Source organism: Carettochelys insculpta, chromosome 6 (genome assembly GCF_033958435.1).
Source record: "Carettochelys insculpta isolate YL-2023 chromosome 6, ASM3395843v1, whole genome shotgun sequence".
In the NCBI taxonomy this organism is placed as follows: domain Eukaryota; kingdom Metazoa; phylum Chordata; order Testudines; family Carettochelyidae; genus Carettochelys; species Carettochelys insculpta.
The window spans coordinates 74,071,764-74,095,634 of record NC_134142.1 but is presented as its reverse complement, the minus strand read 5'-3'; the positions used below and the strand labels follow the sequence as shown (position 1 = coordinate 74,095,634).

At 42.5% G+C, this 23,871-nt stretch overlaps 1 protein-coding gene across 4 annotated transcripts in view; it reads left to right on the top strand.

The window, feature by feature from the left end:
• BMAL1 (basic helix-loop-helix ARNT like 1) overlaps nucleotides 1-23,871 on the top strand; it is a 133,150-nt gene that overhangs the window by 73,026 nt on the left and 36,253 nt on the right. For all 4 annotated transcript variants that reach the window (XM_074997338.1, XM_074997337.1, XM_074997340.1 and 1 more), the window contains 6 exons: nucleotides 1,925-1,963; nucleotides 2,293-2,334; nucleotides 3,383-3,540; nucleotides 13,669-13,748; nucleotides 15,196-15,288; nucleotides 18,320-18,437. In XM_074997338.1, coding sequence (XP_074853439.1) covers nucleotides 1,925-1,963; nucleotides 2,293-2,334; nucleotides 3,383-3,540; nucleotides 13,669-13,748; nucleotides 15,196-15,288; nucleotides 18,320-18,437 — 530 coding nt within the window. The remainder of the gene's footprint in view (nucleotides 1-1,924; nucleotides 1,964-2,292; nucleotides 2,335-3,382; nucleotides 3,541-13,668; nucleotides 13,749-15,195; nucleotides 15,289-18,319; nucleotides 18,438-23,871) is intronic.

The following is a 23,871-nucleotide window of genomic DNA, read 5'->3' as shown; positions in this document are numbered from 1 at the left end:
CGGCGAAATGACCTTTGTGATCTACCAGCACCTGCAAAACCATTGAGAAGTATCCCTTTCTCTTTAAATACTCAGAGGTCAGGTGGTCTGGAGCCATGATGGGGATGCATGTGCCATCTATTGCCCCACCGCAGTTAGGAAACTCCATGGCAGGAAAGCCATCCAGTATATTCTGGACATCTCCCAGGGTCATGGTCTTCCTCAGGAGACAGCAACAGATTGCGTTGGCTACTTGAACCGCCATGGCCTCCACTGTAAATCTGCCCACCCCAAATTGATTTTCACTGACTGATAATTGTCAGGCATTGCAAACTTCCATAGAACGATTGCCACTCACTTGTGAATTATTAAAGCTGTCCTCATTCATGTATTACTGTGCTTCAGGGCGGGGGCCAGCCAATCACAAAGTTCCATGAGAGTGGACTTGTGCATGCAAAAGTTCTGCACTCACTAGTGGTCATCGCAAGACTCCAAAACAATGTGGTCCCGCCAGCGTATGCTGGTTTCATGAGTCCAGAATTGCAGCTCCACTGTCAGCAATGCATCCAGGGCAGTCAGTAATTCTAAATTCTTGGCTGGCAGATGAGCAATTTCCTCTTCAAAATCTTCATCATAACCCTCAACCATCATCTCAGCCCACTCCCTTTGTAGTCAAAAGAAAAAGTATATGACATTCTGAAAAGTTGCTGTAATGATCTGTGCAATGACTCAAAGCATTTGAGGATCTATGTTTGTACTAGCGCTGTGCCGGAGAAAGTGGTGTGATCTCCTGGTTTTTTTCACATGGTTAGTGGGTATTTTGAATTCTGGGAGAGCGCTTTGCATTGTAGGATAGTAACATCAAACACCCAGAAGCGACTGCAGCTGCTTTTTTTCTCCACAACTCAGTGGTACAAACCCCCCAAAATGCAGCAGGGCTAAAGCACTGTGGGATAGGTACCCACAATGCATTGCTTATGCAGTCAGACTTGGATAAGGCAGTGGAGACGCGGTAAGTTGGAAGATGTGAAACTTACAGTGATTATTTTTAGCATCTGTAACAAATATGCTGCTGTGAATCTTTTGTTTCTGTTTTGCCAATGCAAGTTGACTGTTAATGAATTAAAAGTAGTTTTGCTTAGAAGAAAACCTTAAAATGGTATATCAGTAGGCTGAAGGACATTTAGGCCATGTCTACACTAGCCAGAAACTTCGAAATGGCCATACAAATGGCCATTTCGAAGTTTACTAATGAAGCACTGAAATACATATTCAGCGCTTCATTAGCATGCGGGCGGCCGCGGCACTTCGAAATTGATGCGGCTTGCCGCCGCGCGGCTCGTCCAGACGGGGCTTCTTTTTGAAAGGACCCCGCCTACTTCGAAGTCCCCTTATTCCCATCTGCTCATCGGAATAAGGGGACTTAGAAGTAGCTGGGGTCCTTTCGAAAAGAAGCCCTGTCTGGATGAGTCGTGCGGTGGCAAGCTGCGTCAATTTTGAAGTGCCATGACAGCCCGCATGCTAATGAAGTGCTGAATATGTATTTCAGCACTTCATTAGTAAACTTCGAAATGGCCATTTGCATGGCCATTTCAAAGTTTTTGGCTAGTGTAGACATAGCCTTAGTCTTTTAGTTTAACATTAATGCCTTTCCCAAATTTAAGCCTATTTTATTGCATGATACAGTTACTTGAACCTCTGGCTTATTCCACTGAAGTTGTCCCTTCATACTCTTTCACAGATATTTATGTTCTTTTTGAATAAATTGGTGTATTATGTTTGTATTAAAAGGTTTAAAGATGAAAAAACATTTCAATGTGACTTTTTGCAATGATTGTGTCTGATTTTCCTTTTAGAAGCATGAATAAATGCTTATTTCATAACAAGTTTGTATTCACTAATTCCGCTATATTTCTGACGTTGTTTTGTTTTGATTTTTGTATAGAGAAGGTATGGATACAGATAAAGATGACCAACATGGAAGGTACTATTCCACTGTTACTAAAATGTGTGTCCCAGGACATTTAACTTGAGACCAGATACCTGATTTTTGATTTGTGTGGCATATCACTGAAGTCAGGGCCTGGGCTCCATGTGGGTTCTGAGAATTTGAAGGATCAGGGCTTAATTTTAAAGCAAGAAGAGAAAGTAACAATCCCTTCCAAACTCAGTTTAACTTAGTTTGCCCCCACAAAAAATATTGTTGTAACTGAAGACCAACAGCTACATAGTGTATGCAGAAGGAATTATTAGAAAATTATGTAGAAAATAGTGGTAATGTGTGACTTTATAATTTAACTTCCTCTTTCTCAGGTTGGAATATACAGACCAACAAGGCAGAATAAAAAATGCAAGGTAAATTATAATATTTCTCAACTAACTTACTGAAAAAGATGATACTCTAGTTCTTCTGTTATGTTAGAGACCTTGTGCACCTGTGCCTGAGTTTCAAAGTAACAGCTTATATTTGGGTTTATTTTCTTTTCTGTTTGGCTTTTCCATCTACTTTCAATCTTAAAGTTTCGTTCTTTTCTGTACTACATACATTTTTTGAAAATACTGAAATGGTAGATTTTTAAATTGGAAATGTGTAGTTAAAAAGCAATCCTAGTTAACCTTAAATAGAAAGAGCATGTCTAACTCCCTTTATACTGAACCAAAATCCTTATCTTCTGTGTTATTGCATTGCCAGGACGTAAAGTGTAATATATGTATAAAGCCACTTCATATTTAAACATGCAGTGTCAAAATGATGGTGTGATACTTTAAACAGTTTTTCTAAGCAATAGGAAGAGCCTAATTTTAGACCTGTTTTTCAAAATATTTAAACAGATATTTTAACGAATAGGAAACTTATTTGGTTACCATGACAAGGGAAAATTTACATGAAGCATATACTTCAGTAAATAATTTGAATATCATGAGAAATCATCATAATGACACTTTTAAATGCTATTCCTTGGCTTGAATTGTTATCCAGTTCTGTACACACTGGTACTTATGCATCTATGATCTTGATTTTTACATAGTTCCTATATTACCTCAGTAAATGAACTTACATATTAACACAGGGGCAGAAACCCCTCAGATAGATGTATAGAATCTGCTTGTTAGATAATTTCAGTATTGATTGTAAAAAAGGCAGCATACCTGTGATATGAGTATCTGGTGTTAAATTAGGGCCCTATGCTGTCACCTTTACTTCCACAAATAGCCCTTATTCACACAAGTAGTTAACTTTTAATATCCACTTAAGTGGGGTTACTTGTATGTGTGGGCTCTTATGATGGGGTTGAAGAATGGGTCTTGTGGTCTACTAATTTAAAATTAGTTGTTTTTTATTTTTTCTCATCCTTTGAAACTTCATTTTGCTGTTCAATATTAAATTTTTGTTATTGATTAGAGAGGCTCACAGCCAGATTGAAAAAAGACGCCGAGATAAAATGAACAGTTTTATTGATGAATTGGCATCTTTGGTACCAACGTGCAATGCTATGTCCCGAAAGCTAGATAAGCTTACTGTACTGAGAATGGCTGTTCAGCATATGAAAACGTTACGAGGTGAGTTACAAAATTCTTCTTTGTTCTGCATTGAGCTGGGAGGTACGTTCTGGTCTAGAGTTTTTGAAATGAATGGTCAATATATGTTAGCATGGACAACCCTGTACCTTCTGCACAATCCCTTATTTATAGTTTTGGATTACTTGTGCTCTTGGCAGACGTAATCTCTGCGTGGGATGGTAGAGTATTAGAATCCTGGCACAAATTGACTCTACTTTGACAGTATGCATTTAAATAAGCTCTGAGACCAAAAGCAGAGCCTGAAATTGGCTTACTAATTAAAGGCATTGTAAAGATTGTAGTTAAACAATTCATAAGACAGGCAACATAAAGGCAGGTTTTCTAGGAAAGGTAAACTCACACCTGATGCATGTGTAGGGAGGCAAAATCCACCCCAAAACGCAGGAGAAATTTATAAAACATAAACACGTATAAGATGATTTACTGCCATTTCCTGCTCTTCCATATCACTGGAATAGGCTGTTAGGGTCTCTGGATGCATTTAATCCTTCATCCATTAGATCCCCAACTCAGTCCAGCCCATTCTTGTTTTTGTAGGCTGGCGCAAAGACCTTCTATGATACATAGGCTGTGCCCTCCAGAATTTATATGTTGCTGAAGATCTTAAGCCAGCTTTCTGCATTTGAGTGAATTTCAGCTGTAATGTATATGCTATTATATATATCTAACCAGAACAAAACTACAAATTGTTACAAGTATAAATGTTATGGTTAAGGTTTCTATGGGAGCATTACTTTTTGAGATTTGTGTGGTTAACTTTTTTAGTATAGTTTTATCAACCCAGATATTTAACAATTAATTATTAAAGTTTTATTAAGATAAAAGACCAGAACAGAGGGAGAATTAAAGACTAATTTTAATTTTGCTACAGCTCTGTAAAATGGAAGCCCCATGCAACTAATGAACTTTTCAGTAGAATAGGTTCCCCAACCAGCCCAATGTACTTATGGATGCTGATATGTTTACTTAACAGTATGGTCATGTAAACAACTACAAATAATGCCTCACTAGAAATTTTGCACTATATGCACAAAAGCAATTTATGGATGAATTTTTATTTTGAAAAGTTAATTTGAAGATTGTTCCTCATCAATGCCTATCTGTGTTTGAATTATCTGTGCACAAAAGCTAGATACTTTTAAATCAGGAAAAGTACATATTAACTATGTCTGTCAAGTAATTGAAAAAAGTTAATTGAGATTAATTGCAAGATAAAAAACCTAATGCATAATGCATAGTGTAGGGAGGCAAAATCCACCCCAAAATGCAGGAAAAATGTATAGAAGAGTACAGCTTCTGTTAAATGATAATGAGAATATGTTTGCCCCTATTGCCTAATATGGGTGGACACTCCCTCATCTGGCATTCTCTCGCCCAGCTGTATCCCTACTCTGGCAGGACAGTGGATGTTACTGGACCAGAGAGTGCCTGGACCAGAGAGCTCCAGCTCTGTGTGTGTGCGGGGGTGAACGGGTTTCAGCAGAGCCCTGCTGGTGCAGGGAGTCCCATGACAGCCTGGTCTGGGAAGCCCCAAGAGCAGCCCCAGTTCAGGGAGACAGGTCCCACTACAGGGAACCAGCTGGTTTTGGGAAGTCTAGCCTGAGTCAGAGGTCTGCCAGCATCCCTGATGGTGGTGGGACTGGGGGTGGGGGTAGAAGCCCCACTACGGAGAGACTATCCAGCCCTGCTGCTGGGAGCTGGCTGGGGTATGGGTCCCCTCCAGTAGCCCCACAGCCATGGGGCCACAGCTGGGGGAACCCTAGCAGTGCTGCTGCTGAGAGCCAGCTGGGGCACAGAGCCCTGCTGTCTGCCCTGCAGTCGTGGGGACCCCGGCCATGGGCAGCCCAGCAGTCGTGGGACTCTGGCCAGGGGCAGCCTTGTGGCTGGTAGCTGGCTGGGGCATGGAACCCCTCTGGCAGCCCCAGCTGTCAATTAACATGTGTTTAGGCCCGTAATTAATGTGTTAATTTTTTTAATGCATTAATTCTGCCCTGCGTTAGTTGCAGGCATTAACACACATTAATTGACAGCCCTAATATTAATTCACTGTTGTGCCAACTCAGATAGCTGATTCGCTCTTTTGGCCAAAATTTCAAAGAAGTCATAATTTAGTTGAGATTCTAGGGATATCTTCAGTCTAGAAGAAAAACTTTTCAGTTAATTAATGGCAGCTCAAAGCAAGGTTATATAGAGATTTTCATAACGAAAGCCTAGCTATAGCTTTAGGTGCCTGTTTTTATTAATTTACAAGCGTGGCCTGCTTTTCTCTGAAGCCAGTTTTTTGGCACTTAAGTATTGCATGTAAATAGACGGTGTGGGTTTTACTGCAGTGATGTTACAGAAATAAACTAAGTTTTGAAAAGATGTATATACACGCACATACACATTATACACACATATACACACACAAATAGCTGAAATCTAAACACATGTATCTAGTATCGTAATTGTGCAAGTTACTTGTATATTTGTCAAGGAATTGATGTGTGAATGTGGCTCGGGAAGACTAGGCAGTATTTTTTAATGCCTTGTGAATTATCAGGCATTAAATCTTAAACTATATTTGTTGTCTCTCACCCTCTTAAAGATCTTTCCATAACTTTCTGTACTACTTTTAATTGGTAAGGCTATAAATCTTCCATCAGCTCCCTCATTGCTTGTTTAACTCAATTTATTGCTTTTCAAAGGATGTAGCATCAGAAGAATTTCTATAGAATTGGTACAACACTTGAACCCATAAAAGTGAATGGTTGTTCATTCTCAGTGCTTATACAAATTCTTAGCATGTGCTGAGACGTGAACAGTAAGAATTGGATTGAGATCACCAATTTATTTCACATAGGCCATAAAGTAGCTCTCAGATAATAATGATTTTCAGCTACTGTTGACTAGTGTCTACAATCAAGAAATTATTTAAAGATGGAAAACATCAGTCACTGTAAGAATTTCTCAGGTTTTGTTTTGTTGTTCAGAGCTCATTTGGACAGAGTATAGGAAAACATTTGTGTGGAGAGGAATATTCTTATTCCTTAAAGCAGTGTTTCTTAAATTATGGGCAGAACTATGCTATGGAAGAAAGTCAATTTCAGATGTGCATTTCTAGCTAAACCATTATAGAATCACAGAATCCTAGGGCTGGAAGGGACCTCAGGAGGTCATCAAGTCCAGACCTCTGCCTAAAGCAGGATCAACCCTAGCTAAATCATCCCAGCCAGGACTTTGTCAAGCCAGGATTTAAAAACCTCTAGGGATGGAGACTCCATCACCTCTCTAGGTAACACGTTCTAGTGCTTCACCGCTCTCTTGGTGAAATAGTTTTTCCTAATATCCAACCTCCCCCTCCCCCTCTGTAACTTCAGACCATTGCTCCTTGTTTTGCCATCAGTCACTACTGAGAACAACATGTTTCCATCCCCTTTAGTGTCCCCTTTCAGGAAGTTGAAGGCTGCTATCAAATCACCTCTTACTCTTCTCTTTTACAAACTAAATAAGCCCATACTACTCAGCCTCTCATCATAGGTAATATGCTCCAGCCCCCTAGTCATTTTAGTTGCCCTTTGCTGGATCTGCTCCAGTGTATCCACATCCTTCGTATACTGGGGAGACCAGACCTGGATGCAATACTCCAGATGTGGCCTACACGCATGCTGCATGGGTCCCTCAGTTCCTTCTCTACCATCCTTGGCTGTAGATGGAGCTTCATTCTCTCTGCAGAAAACAAAGTTTTACTCGGTTAGTTGTTTGTAGTTAGTTCTTTAGCCTGTTACCTTTCACTGTTCATATTATAGTTAGTTTACCAAAAAAACAAACAAACAAAAAAACAAAGTTACAGTTAGTTTTGTGACTTGTTAATTTTTGCTGCAGCTCCACAATGCTGGGCTCTCCCAGATTCAAGCAGTGTGCCATGTGCAGAGAAATGATGCCAGCCTCTGATGGCCATGCTTTCTGCATCAAATGTCTGGCTGAGGGAAATCACACTCAGTCTTGCACCCATTGTTCCAGCCTTACCACATGGGCTTGAAAGGACCAAGTCAGCAGGCTCCAAACATACTTGTATGAGAAGTCCCTTCAACCTGCATCTCCAGTGCAGATGCCCGCAAAAGACCCTGTATGGGTGGCCAAAGGTATGGCCAAAAGTACGTACGCCAAAGATCCTTCTGCCTCGGGCAGTAACCCTACTTCCATTCGGGACCTGCCTCTGGCATGCTCTTGGCCTCCATGTCTGTCTCCATGGACTGTGCCAGCAAAACAGGTGACTGTGGCTTCCTTGGCATCATCACTGCCAGCACCACCAGAAAGGGTGTTATGGGAATTGACTTGGAAGTCACTGGCACCCAGGACGTTCTTGGTACTGTCGGCACTGCAAGTTATGGTTGCTTCAGCTCCAAAGGACAAAAGGTCTTCTAAATCTAAAACCTCATGTTTGGTGTCAGACGTGGAACGTAAATGGTGCAGACCTAAATTGTCATACTGCTTGCAGCAATCTCTGGGCACAGCTTTGCACATCACAAGGGCTGATTCATTGCTCCATGTTCATGTAACGCCGAAGACAACACAACACGGTACCGAGACCCTGCACAGTCAGGACCATCAGCACCAGAACATGGCACGGTGTCAAAGGAACGACGAACCAATCCCCCACTGCAACACCAGTCGGCACTGGGTCTGGCATTATGTGGCTCCTCCCATCAAACATCTGTGGTACTTTCCACGTTTTCCTGTCTGTCGCAGCAGTTCATGCTCTCCTACATGTTGGAAGCCGACCCTGGACACAGGGAATGTACAGTTCTGACTGACGGAGTGTTTCTCTTCCCAACATTCCAGCCCCGTGCACTCAACCTGGCAGGGTGTGCCCCCCACCATGGTGTACTTGCAGCCTCCTCTAACATGGTTTGCGCACCATCATTCTCATCCTCATGATCCAACACCACAGTGGTCCTCATGACAAACCAGATCCCCTTGCTCATATCCACCATCGGCACCATTCAGAGTCACAGAGGACCATCCCCTCTCATCAAAACCCTCTACATCAGCACTGTACCGACCTTCCCAGTGCTCTGGCACCAAGGACTCTTTATCCCTGCTCATTTTCCCTAGATGATGCGGTGCTGTCGGTGTCACCTCCCCCGGGAGCTATTCAGGTGGGTGGCCGTGGCACAGGAGAAAGACTTGCAGGAGGTCCCTGTAAAACAATACAAGCTTATCTGCAACTTGCAACAGCCTTCTTCGTCAGGGGTAGCATTGACTATGGACAAGGCCGTTATGGACCCCACCAACATTTTCTGGCAGTCTCCCACTTCCACCCCACCTCCACAAACAAAACGGTGGGCAAAAAAATATTTTGTAGCTATTGAGGATCCAGAGTTCCTTTTCACACGTCCCCAACCAAACTCTCGTCATTGAAGCTGTCAGAAACAAGACTAAATCATTTCGTTCTACGCCTCAAGATAAGTTAGTGAAAAAATGGGACATCATGGGGTGTAAGGTTTACTCGTCAGGCATGATCTTGCTGTAGACAGCCAACTATGCAGCCATGTTGGCTGACTATGACCATCTCAACTATTGTAAACTACAAGAGTGGGTCCTGGCCCAGCCAGAACTGCAGCACCTGGCCCTCATCAGCATGATCTGTGAAGGGCATATCATTGCCTATATGGCCCTACAGTCCACAATGGCCAGAGTCACAACGTCCACAGTGGTTATAAGGCACACGTCAAGGCTTCAGTCATCTAGGGTCTCTAAAGAATTACAATATAAAATGGAGGACCTCCCCTTTGATAAACAGCGTCTGTTTGCTCAAAAAACCAGTCAGGTCCTCCATTCCACCAAGGATTCCCTCACCACACTCTGTACCCTAGGCATGTACATGCTGTCAGTTAAACAGGCCTGCTACTCCCTATACCAAAGGCCACGGGAGCACTTACAGCCAGAACACCAGCAACAACAATGCTTTGAGCCTCATCAGTGTACTAGGTCCCAATGACAGCGTTCGAATAAGCAACAACAGCAGCAGCCCTTTGTGTCCAATCCCCAACCTCCCAGCAGCAGTTTTGAGGGTGTGGTCAAGAGCCTGAGAGGTCTTTCTGGTCCAGCCAATCTGTGGGCCGCAGATCACTCTTTTCACCATCACCCCTTTTTCCACTGCTGGGCTACCATTACCTCAGACAAGTGGGTACTGGAGTTAGTGTCCTGGGAGTACTATATCCCTTTTACTTCTACACTGCCTACCTGCCCCCATCCTATCCCTCATCAGGGACCCATCTTGTGAGCATCTTCTTGACCAAGAGGTCCAACACCTCCTCCTGTTGGAAGCCATGGAACTGGTTCCCGAGGAGTTCTGGGGCAGGGATTTTTTAATCCACATACTTCCTAACTCAGAAGAAAATGGGGAGATGGAGGCCCATTCTCGACTTCAGAAAGCTCAACAAATACATCCTTTATTGACGGTTCAAGATGGTGACTCTTGTGACCATTATCCTGGCTCTCAGTTCTCAACCTACAAGATGCCTTCTTCTGCATTACCATTCACTGGGCACACAAGCACTTCCTTCAGTTCACAGTGGGGCCCCACCCTTATCAGTACTGAGTCCTCCCATTTGGGCTCTCCACCATACCCAAGGTTTTCGCCAAGACTCTGGCAGTCGTAGCAGCCTACCTACACAGACATAGGATCATTATCTTTTCCTACTGGATGATTGTCTCATAAAAGGGCCGTCATTCACTGAGGCACTTCGCATAATGCGGGTCACCATGGACATTCTGTTAAGCCTTGGCTTCCACATAAACTGCAAGAAGTCCACATTTCACCCTATGCAGTCCCTGGAGTTCATTGGGAGATGGACCTGAACACCACTACCACCAGGGCCATGCTGCCCCTGCACAAGTTTCAGGCCCTGCACAATCTCACCTTAGTGGTACATCTCTATCTCCCAGTGGGTCACATGGCGGTCACCACATACGTGGTCAGAGTAGCCAGACTTCACATGTGCTGTCTTTATTCTTGGCTCACCACATGCTGTACTTTGGCCAGAGACCCATTGACCAAAACCGTGGTCATTCCATCACACGTCCTTGCCGCTTTTCAATGGTGGGCATATCCAGGCTACATTCTCACTGGGGTGCCATTCCACCAACTGTCCCTGTCAATCATGCTTACTATGGGCGCTTCCCTTATGGGCTGGGGAGCCCATCTTGGCTCTCACATCATGCCAGGCAAATGGTCCTTCACCAAACAGGCGCTCCACATCAACCTTTTGGAGCTTCAGGCAGTTTGTTATACTTGCAACCATTTCAAAGGTACCTAGTGCATAGGTCAGTCAATATCCTGACAGACAACACCACGTACACGTACTATATCAACCATCAAGGTGGGTTTTGGTCTCTGTCCCTGAGCGTGGAGGCCACAACATTGTGGCAATCGTGCCTCCAGCATCACATCAACCACCTGCCTAGGGAGTTGAACATACTGGCATATGCTCTCAGCCACTCATTCAGCAATCAGCACAAATGGGAAATCAGCACTGCAGCTCTCCATCGCATGTTCCAGATTTTGGGGCCAAGCATGCATAGACTTGTTTGCCACATGAGTCAATAGAAAGCATCACCAATACTGCTCCAGGACAGGCCTGGGCAGGCACTCTCTCGCGGACGTCTTCTCTATTACATGGGATGCACCCCTTTAAGCATTCCTTCCTCCAACTAACTCCTAATCAAGGTCAGACTTGAGTGAGCCTGCTGGCCTCATCCTCATAGCCCTGGCATGGCTGAGCCAGACCTGGTATCCTTGCCTGTATCTGATGTCAGCAGCGACTCCTTATCCCTTTCCTCCTCACTACGATCTCCTGTCTCAGGACTTTGGCTGCACTTTTCATCCAGATCTGATCAAACTACATGTCCAAAATGCCAAAGTTGCATGCTCTGAAGGGGTACAAAGGGTTCCAGTTAACAGCAGATGGGAATCTACACACAAATCCTACATCTACAAATGGGAAAGGTTTGTCTATTGGATGGTCTCCCCCCATCCTATGCCTCCTCATACTGCACCTGTCTTGGTTCTCCTTGACTGCCTACTGCACCTGCATGAGTTGGGCCTGGCCCTTAGCACAGTCCGTGTGCATGCTGCTGCTCTGGCAGCTTTCTGCCAGATGAAGGATTGGGTGTCATTCCTGGCCCACCTTGTCACCAAACGTTTTCTCATGGACCCACAGAACACCTTTCCTTCAGAACACCCCTCCCCCCCCCAGTCCCTATTTGGGACCTTAACCATGTTTTCAAGTGCCTCACAAAACCACCGTTTAAGCCTTTGGTGATGTGTTCTTGGCTTCATCTGTCCATAAAGTTTTCCTTTCTAGTTGCCATCATGTCTGCCAGAAGGGTTGGGGAGCTTGCTCCCCTCATGGCTGAGCCTCCCTGTACAGTGGTTACAAAGGACAGGGTCATCCTTTGTCCTAATCCTAAATTTCTCTCCAAGGTTCCTTCTCCGTTTCACTTCAATGAAACTATTCACTTACCAGTGTTTTTTTCCTAAGCCAAATTCCGGGTCCTGCATGTGGCATGGCATACCCTGGATGTTTGCTGGGCTTTGGCCTTTTACAATGACCACATGAAACCTTGGCGTAAACCTCCTAGACTGTTCCTGTCCTTTGCAGAGAGATCCAAGGGTCTTACCTGTTTTACCACAACGGCTGTCCAAGCAGATCTCCTCACGTATCCACACATGTTACGTGCTCCATTACAGGAAGCTCCTGGGTGCCATCACTGCCCACTCTACATGGGCTGCTCCTCTGCATGCAAGGTGGCCACGTGGTCTTCTGGCAACATGTTTGCACAGCATTATGCTCTCTCATCTTCTTTTGTTTCCTCTATCCAAGTAGGACAAGCGGTGTTACCTGCTGTTATCTACTGTGGAGGTTACCGAGCTCCAAACCCACCTCCATACTGAGATTGCTGCTTTATAATCACCCAAAGTGGAGCTTCCACAGGGACACTACTCAAAGAAGGAGAGGAAGTTACCCACTTGGTGCAGTAACAATGGTTCTTTGAGATGTGCGTCTCTGTGGGTGCTCCACTTCGCTCTCTCCTTCCCCTGCTTTGGAGCATCCTGCTCTATTTGTCAGGCAGAGAAGGAATGGAGGAACCTGTCCCACACGTGCACCAGAGCACACAAAGGGGTGCTTTCTGTGTATGCGTGGCATGGGAAACCTTGGCTATCGAAGAATCTCCGAATGCTGGTGTGAGGGTGCACCAACACTCATTGTGGAGCACCCTGGAAAACTGTATCAAAAGCTTTACTATAGTCAAGGTACACCTGACCCACTGAATCGATGTATCAGAATTAAGTTTGTTACCTAGTGTAGTCAGGGATTTAGGAGTCTCCCATCAATGTCCTGTACAGGTGTTGATGGCTGAGCCCAAAGAGGTCGATTTTGGCGTGTCTTCACAGATGTGGCAAAATTGAACTCTGGAAGATCGATCTTCCCACGATCAATCTTTGCATGAGTACAGATTAGCCCTACGTTCTGCGGAACACTGGTGTTCCATGAACAACTTGCAGGTGTGCTACAAGTGTCTGACGCTTTTTTTGGTATCATACACTTATGGTATGTATTTTCTGTTATTAAAACCAGATATTATGTTACCCCACTGCTGGGATGCCTGATTAAATTACTTCATTTTGTTGCTGCTGTATATGTTGCTGTTTGGATTTTTTTTGTTTATTTTTTTTGGTTGACAACAATTATTTTAAGGAAAATTTTCATACGTGTTCCTTATAAAAATATTATTGTTTGGTGTTCCAGGGACTCAAAAAGTTTAAGGAACACTATCTTAAAGAATTATTAATGTTTCCAGCTACTCTCTTTTCCTTTGTTCAGTGTGTACATTATATTTTTTTCCAGTCAGTATTCATCTTTCTTGAGTTGTATTCTGCTGGGTTTCACTTGTAAAAGATACCTGCAGTTAGAACACAGCTGGGAAAAGAAACATGAGAGAGCATCAAAATGCACTGCAAAAAAGTGTTTGAAAACAAGAATATATCTACATTAGATGGATGTACGTTAAGTTTATTTACATGGAATATTGACTTATTTCTTTTTTTTTTTAATTAAGGTGCCACAAACCCATATACAGAAGCAAACTATAAACCTGCTTTTCTATCAGATGATGAATTAAAACATCTTATTCTCAGGGTATGTTTCAATTTAAAAATGCTAAATTTAAAACTTTGGTTTTAAAAATTAATTAACTTGGGGAAGAGAAGGAAAAGATCCCAATGGTAGAACCATGCAAATGGAGGTAGGCAGTTTTGATTTTGAAAGGTGATGAGCTCCTGCACCTCCACTTTGAAGCTAGTGGAACTTGCAGCTGCTGATCACTTTAAAATCTAGCTGTAGATGTCAGGTTGGGCATTTTAAAATGAGGGGACCAAAACTAAGTGGCCAATTCAAACTGTTTTCACATAAAAAGCATATTGGCTTAAATTCACCGTACCATCTACTTATCAGGATTTTCAGTTGTTGGATTAAGTAAGTTAGAAGTAAATAAATAAAAACATTGTTTTCAGCTAATTTCTCATTGGCTCATTGCCTTTTTTACGCGCACACACACACACACACGTAGGAGTATAATCAATTAATGCAAGAAAATGATCGAGGTTGGTGAGGAAACAACATACAGATGTTGTTCAGCTGATAGTAAAAACAAAATCTATATACTTTATCTATAGTACATACTATAGTCTGTACTTTATACTATAAAAACATATGCCAGGGTCTTTTTGTTTTAGTTAGGACCTGATCCCATAAATGTTTAGGTACATGAGGCCCATTGAATTTCGTGGGACTGCTCACATTCATACAGCGGAGCCAACAGAATTGCTAGGCCCCTTGGAAAAGTAGGAAGGAGTAGCTCTGCACTCCTGGAAGGGGAGGAGGTGTGGGTGGAAGGGGCAGTGCTCGGGACAGCCCTCCCTCAGACCATACCATATGTCCCTCTTACCCCCCAGCCAACCCTAAGCACTGCCTGGAGTGTGCTACCGGGGGCTTCAGTGACAATTTAAAGCTCCAGACACTGATGCTACTGCAATGCCTGCAGTAGCAGGTGGAAGCCCTGGGTCCTTTTGAAGCAGTGGGCCCTGGGGCATTTGCCCCTTTGCCTCCTCCCCCCATCAGCAGGCTTGCATGCACAAAAATGTCAGCAAGACCTGCGACACACTTAATTTCCAAATTAATTTCCGAGTCACATTAATTTAAAATTAAATAAATACAGTTCAAACAGCAGAAGATTAGTTACTGATTTTATTAAAATTAAGAAAATTCCTAGTGTACAACTATAATATTACAGGAGAAGATGTGAGCTTTTACCACTACTGAAATTGTCTCTAAGTTCTTGTCATTATTAAGGAAAATAGTGCAAAAAATCTAATTCCAAGTATAAAAAAATACTTGAGAATTTATCATAATTTCATACTTTATTTAATACTTAATTAAATTATTTCTATTGATGCAAAGATATTAATTCTACTGTGTAACAAAGGTAGCAAAAAGCTAAATCATAGAAGCATAGGACTGGTAGAGACCTCAGGAGGTGTAATTGTTTTAACTATTATGTAATAATATAAATATCTTTCTTAATTAGGCAGCAGATGGATTTCTGTTTGTTGTGGGCTGCGACAGAGGAAAGATATTGTTTGTTTCAGAATCTGTTTTCAAGATCCTCAACTACAGTCAGGTATTATTCTGTACCTTGGGAACTAGGCTACGGCTGCACTATGAGATAAATTTGAATTTAAGGCACTTAGCTCAATATTAGAATGTGACCATCTTCACTGCAAATACCGTTAGCTCAATTTAGGCAGCACTAATATCAATATCATAACACTGACGAAACCAAATGGGTGTAGCATCAGGTTTGAATGAAAGCTAGTGTGGCAGTGCCATGCCTTTAAATAGAATTTATTAACCTCCAGAGGTGTCCTGTATGTACCCCACAATGGCCCAGTGTTCCGCTCTCGCCACTTCCACTTTTGATGTTCTCCAAGTATGCAGGAATTAGGTAACAGGAAGACGACAAATTTCAATTTGGGCCTAGGAAGTCCATGGCTGTGGGGTTATGCTTGTATGAGAGGCTGAGAAATGTTTTTCTTTCTTTCTTTCCTATTAGCGCTGTGTGAACATGTACCCATTACAAACAGACCCAACATGGAGTTCTCTCTGCCTCTGCTAGCTGAGCACTTGGTATTTTTTTCTGTGCTGCCTCGTGCTAGCCACTGCCCCACCGCACCATGTGGCTGCTAGGCTGTATGAGGGGGTGGGGTGGGTGGGTCATGCTTGTGTGAGAGGTCAAGAAACTTCTCAGCAGTTTACATTTGTGCAGGCTTCCCCACTCTACCCCCACAGGTGCCATGCAGTCAGCATCTTTCCTGCACCCAAACATCAACATGACTAGCCCCTGACCCAATAAAAGGATGTGCCTGCCGCTCAGTGCTGACTATGCTGCCAGGCAGCACCGTATTGTGGGGCCTGGCTGTCCCTTGGGGGGAACACCTCAACTGGCCTTCCACCCAACCCCCCATGACCACCACAACAAGGAAATTGCAAGCCAGCTGTTGCCAGGCGGGAAGTCTCCCCTGGTGGGTATGAATTGCAGGACCCGGCTGCTGCCTGGGGGGCGTAACAGTTCAAGTGGCCCTCAAGCCACGGACCTCACACCCCACTGCCCAAAAAGATTTTCAGGGACCCTGTCAACTAGCCATTCAACCTCCCAAATAGCAGCCCGCTCAAAATGGGAATGCAATTGGGTGAGCCCCATCCCCTGTGTTGGCAGTATCTGTGTAGTGAAGAGGGAAGCCAAAATTCTTTTTTCCTTGCCTTTTTTCTATCCTCTTTCTTCTAACTTTGGACCCCTTCATGGAGGGAAGAGTGGGCGGATGGCCATTTGAGAAGGCACGGACTATACATAGAAGCTGTATAATGAAGTGAGAAGCCAAAAACTCTCCCTCACCAAATCTCTTTTTCAAAACCCTTAATATCTACTCTTTTTTCAAGCTTTTCATTGTCCCTGTATTATTTTCAGGGATCAGATGTAATTAATGGGGGTGGGGGTGACAGTGGGTGGAGGGCCAGCTGAGAAGACACACACCTACTTCTTTGTATAAAATCTTTTCTAATTCAGTTACAGCTAGTATTAAAAAGAAATTCAGTTATAGAAGCAAGAGATTTCAGTTAATTTGGTGTCGATGCCCTACTTTTCCTTTCTTCTGCCTGGAAAAGTGGACATTTCTTCACCATGGGAGGGGAATGAGGGCAATGCACTGTGGGAAGATGATGTCAAGTACCCACAGCAACCTGTGGGTCATTTTTTTTTCCTATGCTGCACCAGCAAAAATACCCAGAATGCTATGGGGAAGAGGGAACTGTGGGACTGGTTCTACAATGTGCTGCTGCAGCAGTTGATGGTTGCCAATTGAGTGTGGAAGCAATAAGTCAACTTTGTGGGGAGCACGTGGGGAGGAGAGGATACTCAAATTCAAATTTATAAAATACAGTGTTGCAAAATTGATTTTCATAAATTCAAATTTATCTCGTAGTGTAGATGTAGCCTCAGAATGAACAGATCTCAAGACATAAAAGTGTTTTGTTTGGAAACATCTAAACTTTGGAATATTTATCTGAAAAGTCTATGTTTGAGTCTGGAATTATTTCAAAATCTAGCTAAATTGCAAGATTTACAAGTTTTCTGGTTTCTGCTGCATTGGAAAAAATCTTTCTTTTGGTAATACCGCTGCTGGTGTTAGTTTCATACAAGAAGAGCAGAGTATCTACTCTCCTTCAGCACTTACAAAACTGCCTGTTTCTGGTTTGTTTTGCTTCACCCCTTAAAAGGCTTGGAATAATTATCAAAAGTGCCTAAATGACTTTGGCTCATGAAAATGGTAATTAAGCTCTTAAACCAGTTAGGCACTTTTGAAAATGTTACTTATGTTCTGGAAAATGTAGTTCCATTTGTCCATATAGTTCCAGTTTTATCAAACTTGATTGCTCTTCCCTTCTTGTTAACCAAATAAAGTAATGAAGTTTGTAATGAGAGTCAACTTTTGCAATGAAGCAGCATCAACCTGCTATAGAAACAATAGCAAATTTAAATTAGTTTACAATAAATTAAAATGCATGTGAGTTTATAGTAGCTCTGATTGGGGTGGGGAAGGAGGGCTTGCCAGTATTTGTATAAGTAGATATTCATAGGAACAGTATAAAGAGAATGATTTAAATACAGGTGAGATTTGACAAGGTGAGGAATCTGAGCAGAACAGAAATTACACTTATACGACCACATAACACAAGCAGTATAGAAGAATAATTAGCATAATCATAACAAAGCAGGTTTAATGTACTTTTAACGCCAGGTTTGGATTTTATGAAAATTCTTGTTATAATACTACTACATTTTTCATTTTATGTACCCTCTTTTCCTTCGTTAAAATGTTATGAACTTCAAAACTAAATTAAAAATAATTTTTGGCCAGCTTTTTGTTCAACATACATATTCTAAAAGCCATGGTGACAGGATTATGATTTAGTTATGATATTACAATCAATACTAGATATATAACTGGGAATAAATCTTTTCAAGAGGAAAAAGAGGCCCATACTTTGACTGCAATAGACTGAAGAACTAATTGATACTTTAAAATGTATGTTCTATTTCTCAAATTTAACACATTGTTATTTTTAACTTGTGATTTAATCATCCATATCTACAGAATGATCTAATTGGTCAGAGTTTGTTTGACTACCTTCATCCTAAGGATATCGCCAAAGTTAAGGAGCAGCTCTCTTCTTCTGATACTGCGCCACGAGAAAGACTCATAGATGCAAAAAGTGAGTGCTTCCTTGAAATGTTACGGCATCTTAAGGTTAATATATGTTTTTATCATCTTTTTTATGTACCAGATACATTCATTAAATGCTAGTTAATACTGTTTACTTCCATAGTGCCTTCCACGTAAGGGTGTCAGAGTATTAATATTTACAAAAACTAATTAATTCCTAGATTACAAATGGATTAATGAATATTTTTCCCATTTTACTACTGGAGAGACTGAGTTATAGAGAGGTCAGGTCAGGTTTTCAAGATCAGACAAGTAATCTTTGTGGCTTTGCAACAACAAAATGGGAAGTGACTGCCTAGGAAGGAACACTGATGAAAGGGATCTTGAGGTTATAGTGGATCACAAGCTAAACATGAGTCAACTGTTACAGAAAAAGCAAACATAGTTCTGGCATGTATTAGCAGGAATTTTGTAAGCAAAACAAAAACAGTGATTCTTTTGCTCCACTGCCTGCTGATGAGGCCACAGCTGGAGTATGGTGTCCAGTTGGGGGCACCACATTTCAGGAAAGATGTGGATAATTTGGAGAAGGTCCAGAGAATAGCAACAAAAATAATCAAAGTTCTAGAAAACATGGCTGATGAGAGACAAATGAAAAAATTCGTTTTGTTTCATCTAGAGAAATGAATATTTAGAAAAGACAAAATAGTAGTTTTTAAGTATGTAAAAGGATGTATGTGTGGGTTGGGCAGAAATATTGTTCTCACTATCAGAGAGGTAGCTATGTTAGTCTGTAGCTTTGAGAACAACAAGAAGTCTTGTGGCACCTTATAGACTAACAGATATTTTGGAGCAGAAGCTTTCATGGGCAAAGACCCGCTTCAAAGACCCGCATGAGTGGGGGGGGTGGTTTCAGAAGGGTATTTAAAGAGTGAGGTCCCGTAAGAGGGAGGGCCAGAGCTGACAAGGTCTATTCAGCAAAGTGGAAATGGCCCAGTATCAACAGCACTTATCAAAAGAGTCAAAAACAAGCCAGATCAGACAGGGGGATGTGAGCCTTTGTCAGAGTCTAATGGGGAGCTATTAGCACCCAGAGCAGAGAAACTGCCTTTGTAGGCTGCGAGCCACTCCCAGTCTCTGTTTAATCCATGGTTAACGGAGTCAAATTTGCAAATAAATTGCAGCTCAGAGATTTGTCTCTCCATTTGATTTCTGAAATTTTTTTGTTTCAGAACTGTCACCCTTAAATCTGCCACTGAGTGTCCAGGGAAATTGAAGTGTTCCCCCACAGGCTTCTGTACATTACCATTCCTGATGTCTGATTTATGTCCATTTATTCTTTTACGGAGAGACTGTCCAGTCTGGCCAATGTAAATTTCAGTGGGGCATTGCTGGGACATGATGGCATATGTTGTATTAGTAGATGTAAGGTAAAGGAGCCCCTGATGGCATAGTCGGTGTTAGGTCCTGTGATGATGTCACTGATGTAGATATGTGAGAATAGTACAAGAAGCAAAAGGACTTAAATTGCAGCAAGAGCAGTTTTGATTGGACATTAGAAAAAATTCCCAATGGTCAGAGTAGTTAAGCCCTGAAATAAATTGCTTAGGGAGGTGTTGGACCCTCCATCATTCCAACCAATCTGATTAGCTTCTGTGGTGAGATAACTGGATCTGTGGACATGGGAAAGTCAATGGACTTGACTTTAGCAAAGCTTTTGATAAGGTCTCCTGCAATATTCTTGCCTGTAAGTTAAGGAAGTATGCATTGGATAAATGGACTGTAAGGTGGATAGAAAGATGGCTAGATGGTCAGGCCCAGCGGGAAGTGATCAATAGCTTGATGTCTGGTTGGCAGTTGGTTTGAAGTGGAGTGCCCCAAGGATCAGTTCTAGAGCCAGTATTGTTCAACATCTTTATGGATGATCTGGCTGAGGGAATGGATTACACCCTCAAAAAATATGTGGATAGCACTAAGCTAGGGGCAGAGGTAGATATGTTGGAAGATAGAGATAGGGTCTAGAGTGACTTAAATAAACTGGAGGATTGGGCCAAAGGAAATCTGATGACATTCAGCACAGGCAAATGCAGAGTCTAGCTCTTGGAATGGAAGAATTCCAAGCATTGTTACAGGCTGGGAACTGACTGGCTAAGTAGCAGTGCAGCGGAAAATGACCTGGGGATTACAGTGGATGAGAAGCTGGAAAAGAGTCAACCATGTGCCATTGTAGCCAAGAAGGCTAATGGCGTATTGGGGTTCATTAGGAGAAGTGTTTCCAGCAGATCTAGAGAAGTTGTTATTCTCCTTTTCTCAACACTGTTGAGGCCACATCTTGACTATTGCGTCCATCTCTGGGACTCCCCGTATAGAAAGGATATGGATGCATTGAAGCACTTCCAGTGTAGGGCAACAAAAATGATTAGGGGGCTGGAGCACATGAACTATGAGAAGAGGCTGAAGGTTTTGGGCTTAATTAGTTTGCAGAAGGGAAGAGAGAGTTGGGATTGATAGCGGCCTTCAACTTCCTGAAGAGGAAGATGGAAAGAAGCTGATCTCAGTAGTGAGGGGTGGCAGAACAAGGAGCAGTGTGGGGAATGTAGGTTGAATATTAGGAATAAAATTTTCACTAGGAGGCTGGTGAAGCACTAGAATGTGTTACTTAGACAGGTGGTGGAATCTCTATCCCTTGAGATTTTTAAGTACCGGCTTGACAAAGTCCTGGCTGGGATGATTTAGTTAAGGTTGGTCCTGCTTTGGGTGGGGGGCTGGACTCAAAGACCCCCTGAGGTCTCTTCTAGCCTAGGATTCTATGATCATTGGAGATTTGTAAGAGCAGGTTAGACAAATATCTGTGAGTGCTGGTGTAAGTCAGCCATGTCAAACTTGTGTCCAGGGGCTGCATGTGGCCTTTCTGTTTTTTTTTCTTGCATCCCACAGCTAGTTGTTAATAAAACATGTAAGTGCAGCCCATCCACTCACACACCTATGGAGCCAAAGGGGTTTTAATACACATGCATCCGACATGGACAGCCCAGGGAGCTGGGATTCATGTTTGTCCTGCCTCTGTCACTCGTACGTGCCAGAGAGAGGTGTGCTGGGGTTTTAATATGTATGTACCAGACACAGACAACCTGAGGAGATGGGATTGATGTTTGTTCCAACCCTGCTGCTCGTGCGTGCCACAGAGTGGTGTGTGACTGCTCTGAGGAGAGGGACAGTGAAACCCACATTGGCCAAGGCAGAGAGGGGTGCCTGCCTGTGGCATCTATAGGTAGGGAGCTGTGGGGGCGTGTGGAGCAAGGGGCACTCGATGAGTGCGAGGCAGTAATATGGGGAAGTGGTATGGGAGGTGCAGTGCGAGCCTCAAGGGGCCTGGGGTTGTTGCACTGGGGGAGCCTTTGATGGCCCTGAAAGCTATCAGTTTTTGTTTGTGTGGCCCTCAGTAGGCTTTGAGTTTGATGTGCCTTGTGTAAGTAAGACATAGCCCTGCCACACGTGCAGAGGAGATCTCAAGGTTCCTCTGAGTCCTACGATTCTGTGATTCAAATCATCATTATTAATCTCTGTGACAGACCTCTCAAAGGGTTTGGGACTCTGCACACTGATGTGTTTTGTCCTGTATAATTTATTGGGAAACTGTTATCATCAGTCCTCATTAGAACAGATCTTCCAATCAGAAAAAAATTGATGATGGTCATCCAAATATTTTCCTTTTCTTACTCTGTTCAATCTGTGAAAACTACAAACTACATTGTCTTTGCAAGGATTTTACCTCGCGGTAGTTAATTGGAGTTAAGGGTGTACTCCTTTTCTTACTGAAAATGCATCCTTTGTATGAGGCTGGTTTGTTGTAACTGAGCAGTTGGGATGGCTTGCTTGTTCCTTGATGACAGGAACTGAAGGGCAGTGTATTCTGGAGTAAATCTAAAACAACTCTTGGCAGGATTGTTTCAAAGTTGCTATAGCTTTTTGAAAGGAACTGTGTCCTTTAGAATGGCTTGTTTCTTGAGTAGAGTAAGAAAACTGACATTTACATTTACAATAACATTTAGTCAGCTTAGACAGTACAGTCAGATAATGTATGATTTTTATACAGTTAAAGGTACCTGAACTTGTTGGTAGCTAGTGAACTTTGCATTTGTTTATACATCACGATGGCCAGATAGTTAGAAAGCTATTATTAACCCTAGCTGCCCTCTGTTGTAGATTGGAAATCCTTGTAATGGAAAGTGTGGGGATGGGAAGATAAAGAGAGCACTTCTGAACCACTTAATAGTCTATAATTTTCAAATAATTTCAATCTATCTGATAACTATGTACATCATGTAACACTTTAATATCCCATTTATATATAAACATATGCAAGTTATGACAAAGTATGAGCTCATAATTTGCTTGTAAGCTTCTGAGCTTCATTTGTGAAGTATTAATGGCTACTCCAAAAATTTAGGGAATTAACGGTAACACAGGATTAATAATATGCACTTGAAAACATTCAAATATCATGTGTACTGTTATCATCTCACATTATCAGGAGCTTGGCCCATGCATTATTTTGAAGTCTAGGTTCCAGGAACTTTAAGGGGCAGGATTCAGCCTTGGTGTAAGAAGATGCAACTCCAGGGCCAGTAATAGAATTAGGCCTGTTTGCACGAAGGTCTCAGATAAGGAATCCCAAATGCCACACATATACTGTAAAGTATCAGAGGGGTAGCCATGTTAGTCTGGATCTGTAACAGCAACAGAGGGTCCTGTGGCACCTTATAGATTAACATAAAAGTTTTGAGCATGAGCTTTCGTGAGCAGAGACTCACTTCATCAGATGCTGATCATGGAAATCTGCAGGGCCAGATATAAATAAGACAGAGCAAGGGTGGGGATAACAAGGTTAGCTCAGTCAGCAAGGGTGAGGCTTACTACCAGCAGTTGATCTGGAGGTGTGAACACCAGGGGAGGGGAAGCTGCTTTTCTATTTAGCCAGCCATTCGCAGTCTTTGTTTAATCCTGAGCTGAGGGTGTCGAATTTGCAGATGAATTGTAGCTCAGCAATTTCTCATATACTGTTACTGTTTCTCATATACACATACTGTTAGTTTACAACAACCACTATTAATGGTTTGTTGCATTTGGGCCAGCTGCACAGTTAGAGTTCAACGGAATTGCAAAATCTATTGCAAATAGTAGATTTTTGCAGGAATTCTCTGACTTTCTTATTTGGGACCACTTAGTCCTAGGTTGGTGTTCCTATACCTAGTGTGTCCACTACTGACAGATGGTACGCAGCTATCTTATCCTACCATGTAATTTTGGTTTGGTTTGCTTTGGTTTTGCTGGCTGGTTGGCCATTTAACACATCTTCCACAAATAAGAAGCATAAAATAGCCCTTCTTTGGCTTCTAGAGGAGCAAGAAATATCTGGGTCATCTGTACACGAATTCCATCAACTCAGCATTAAATATAATTAAAAATAAACTCAGGCTGCT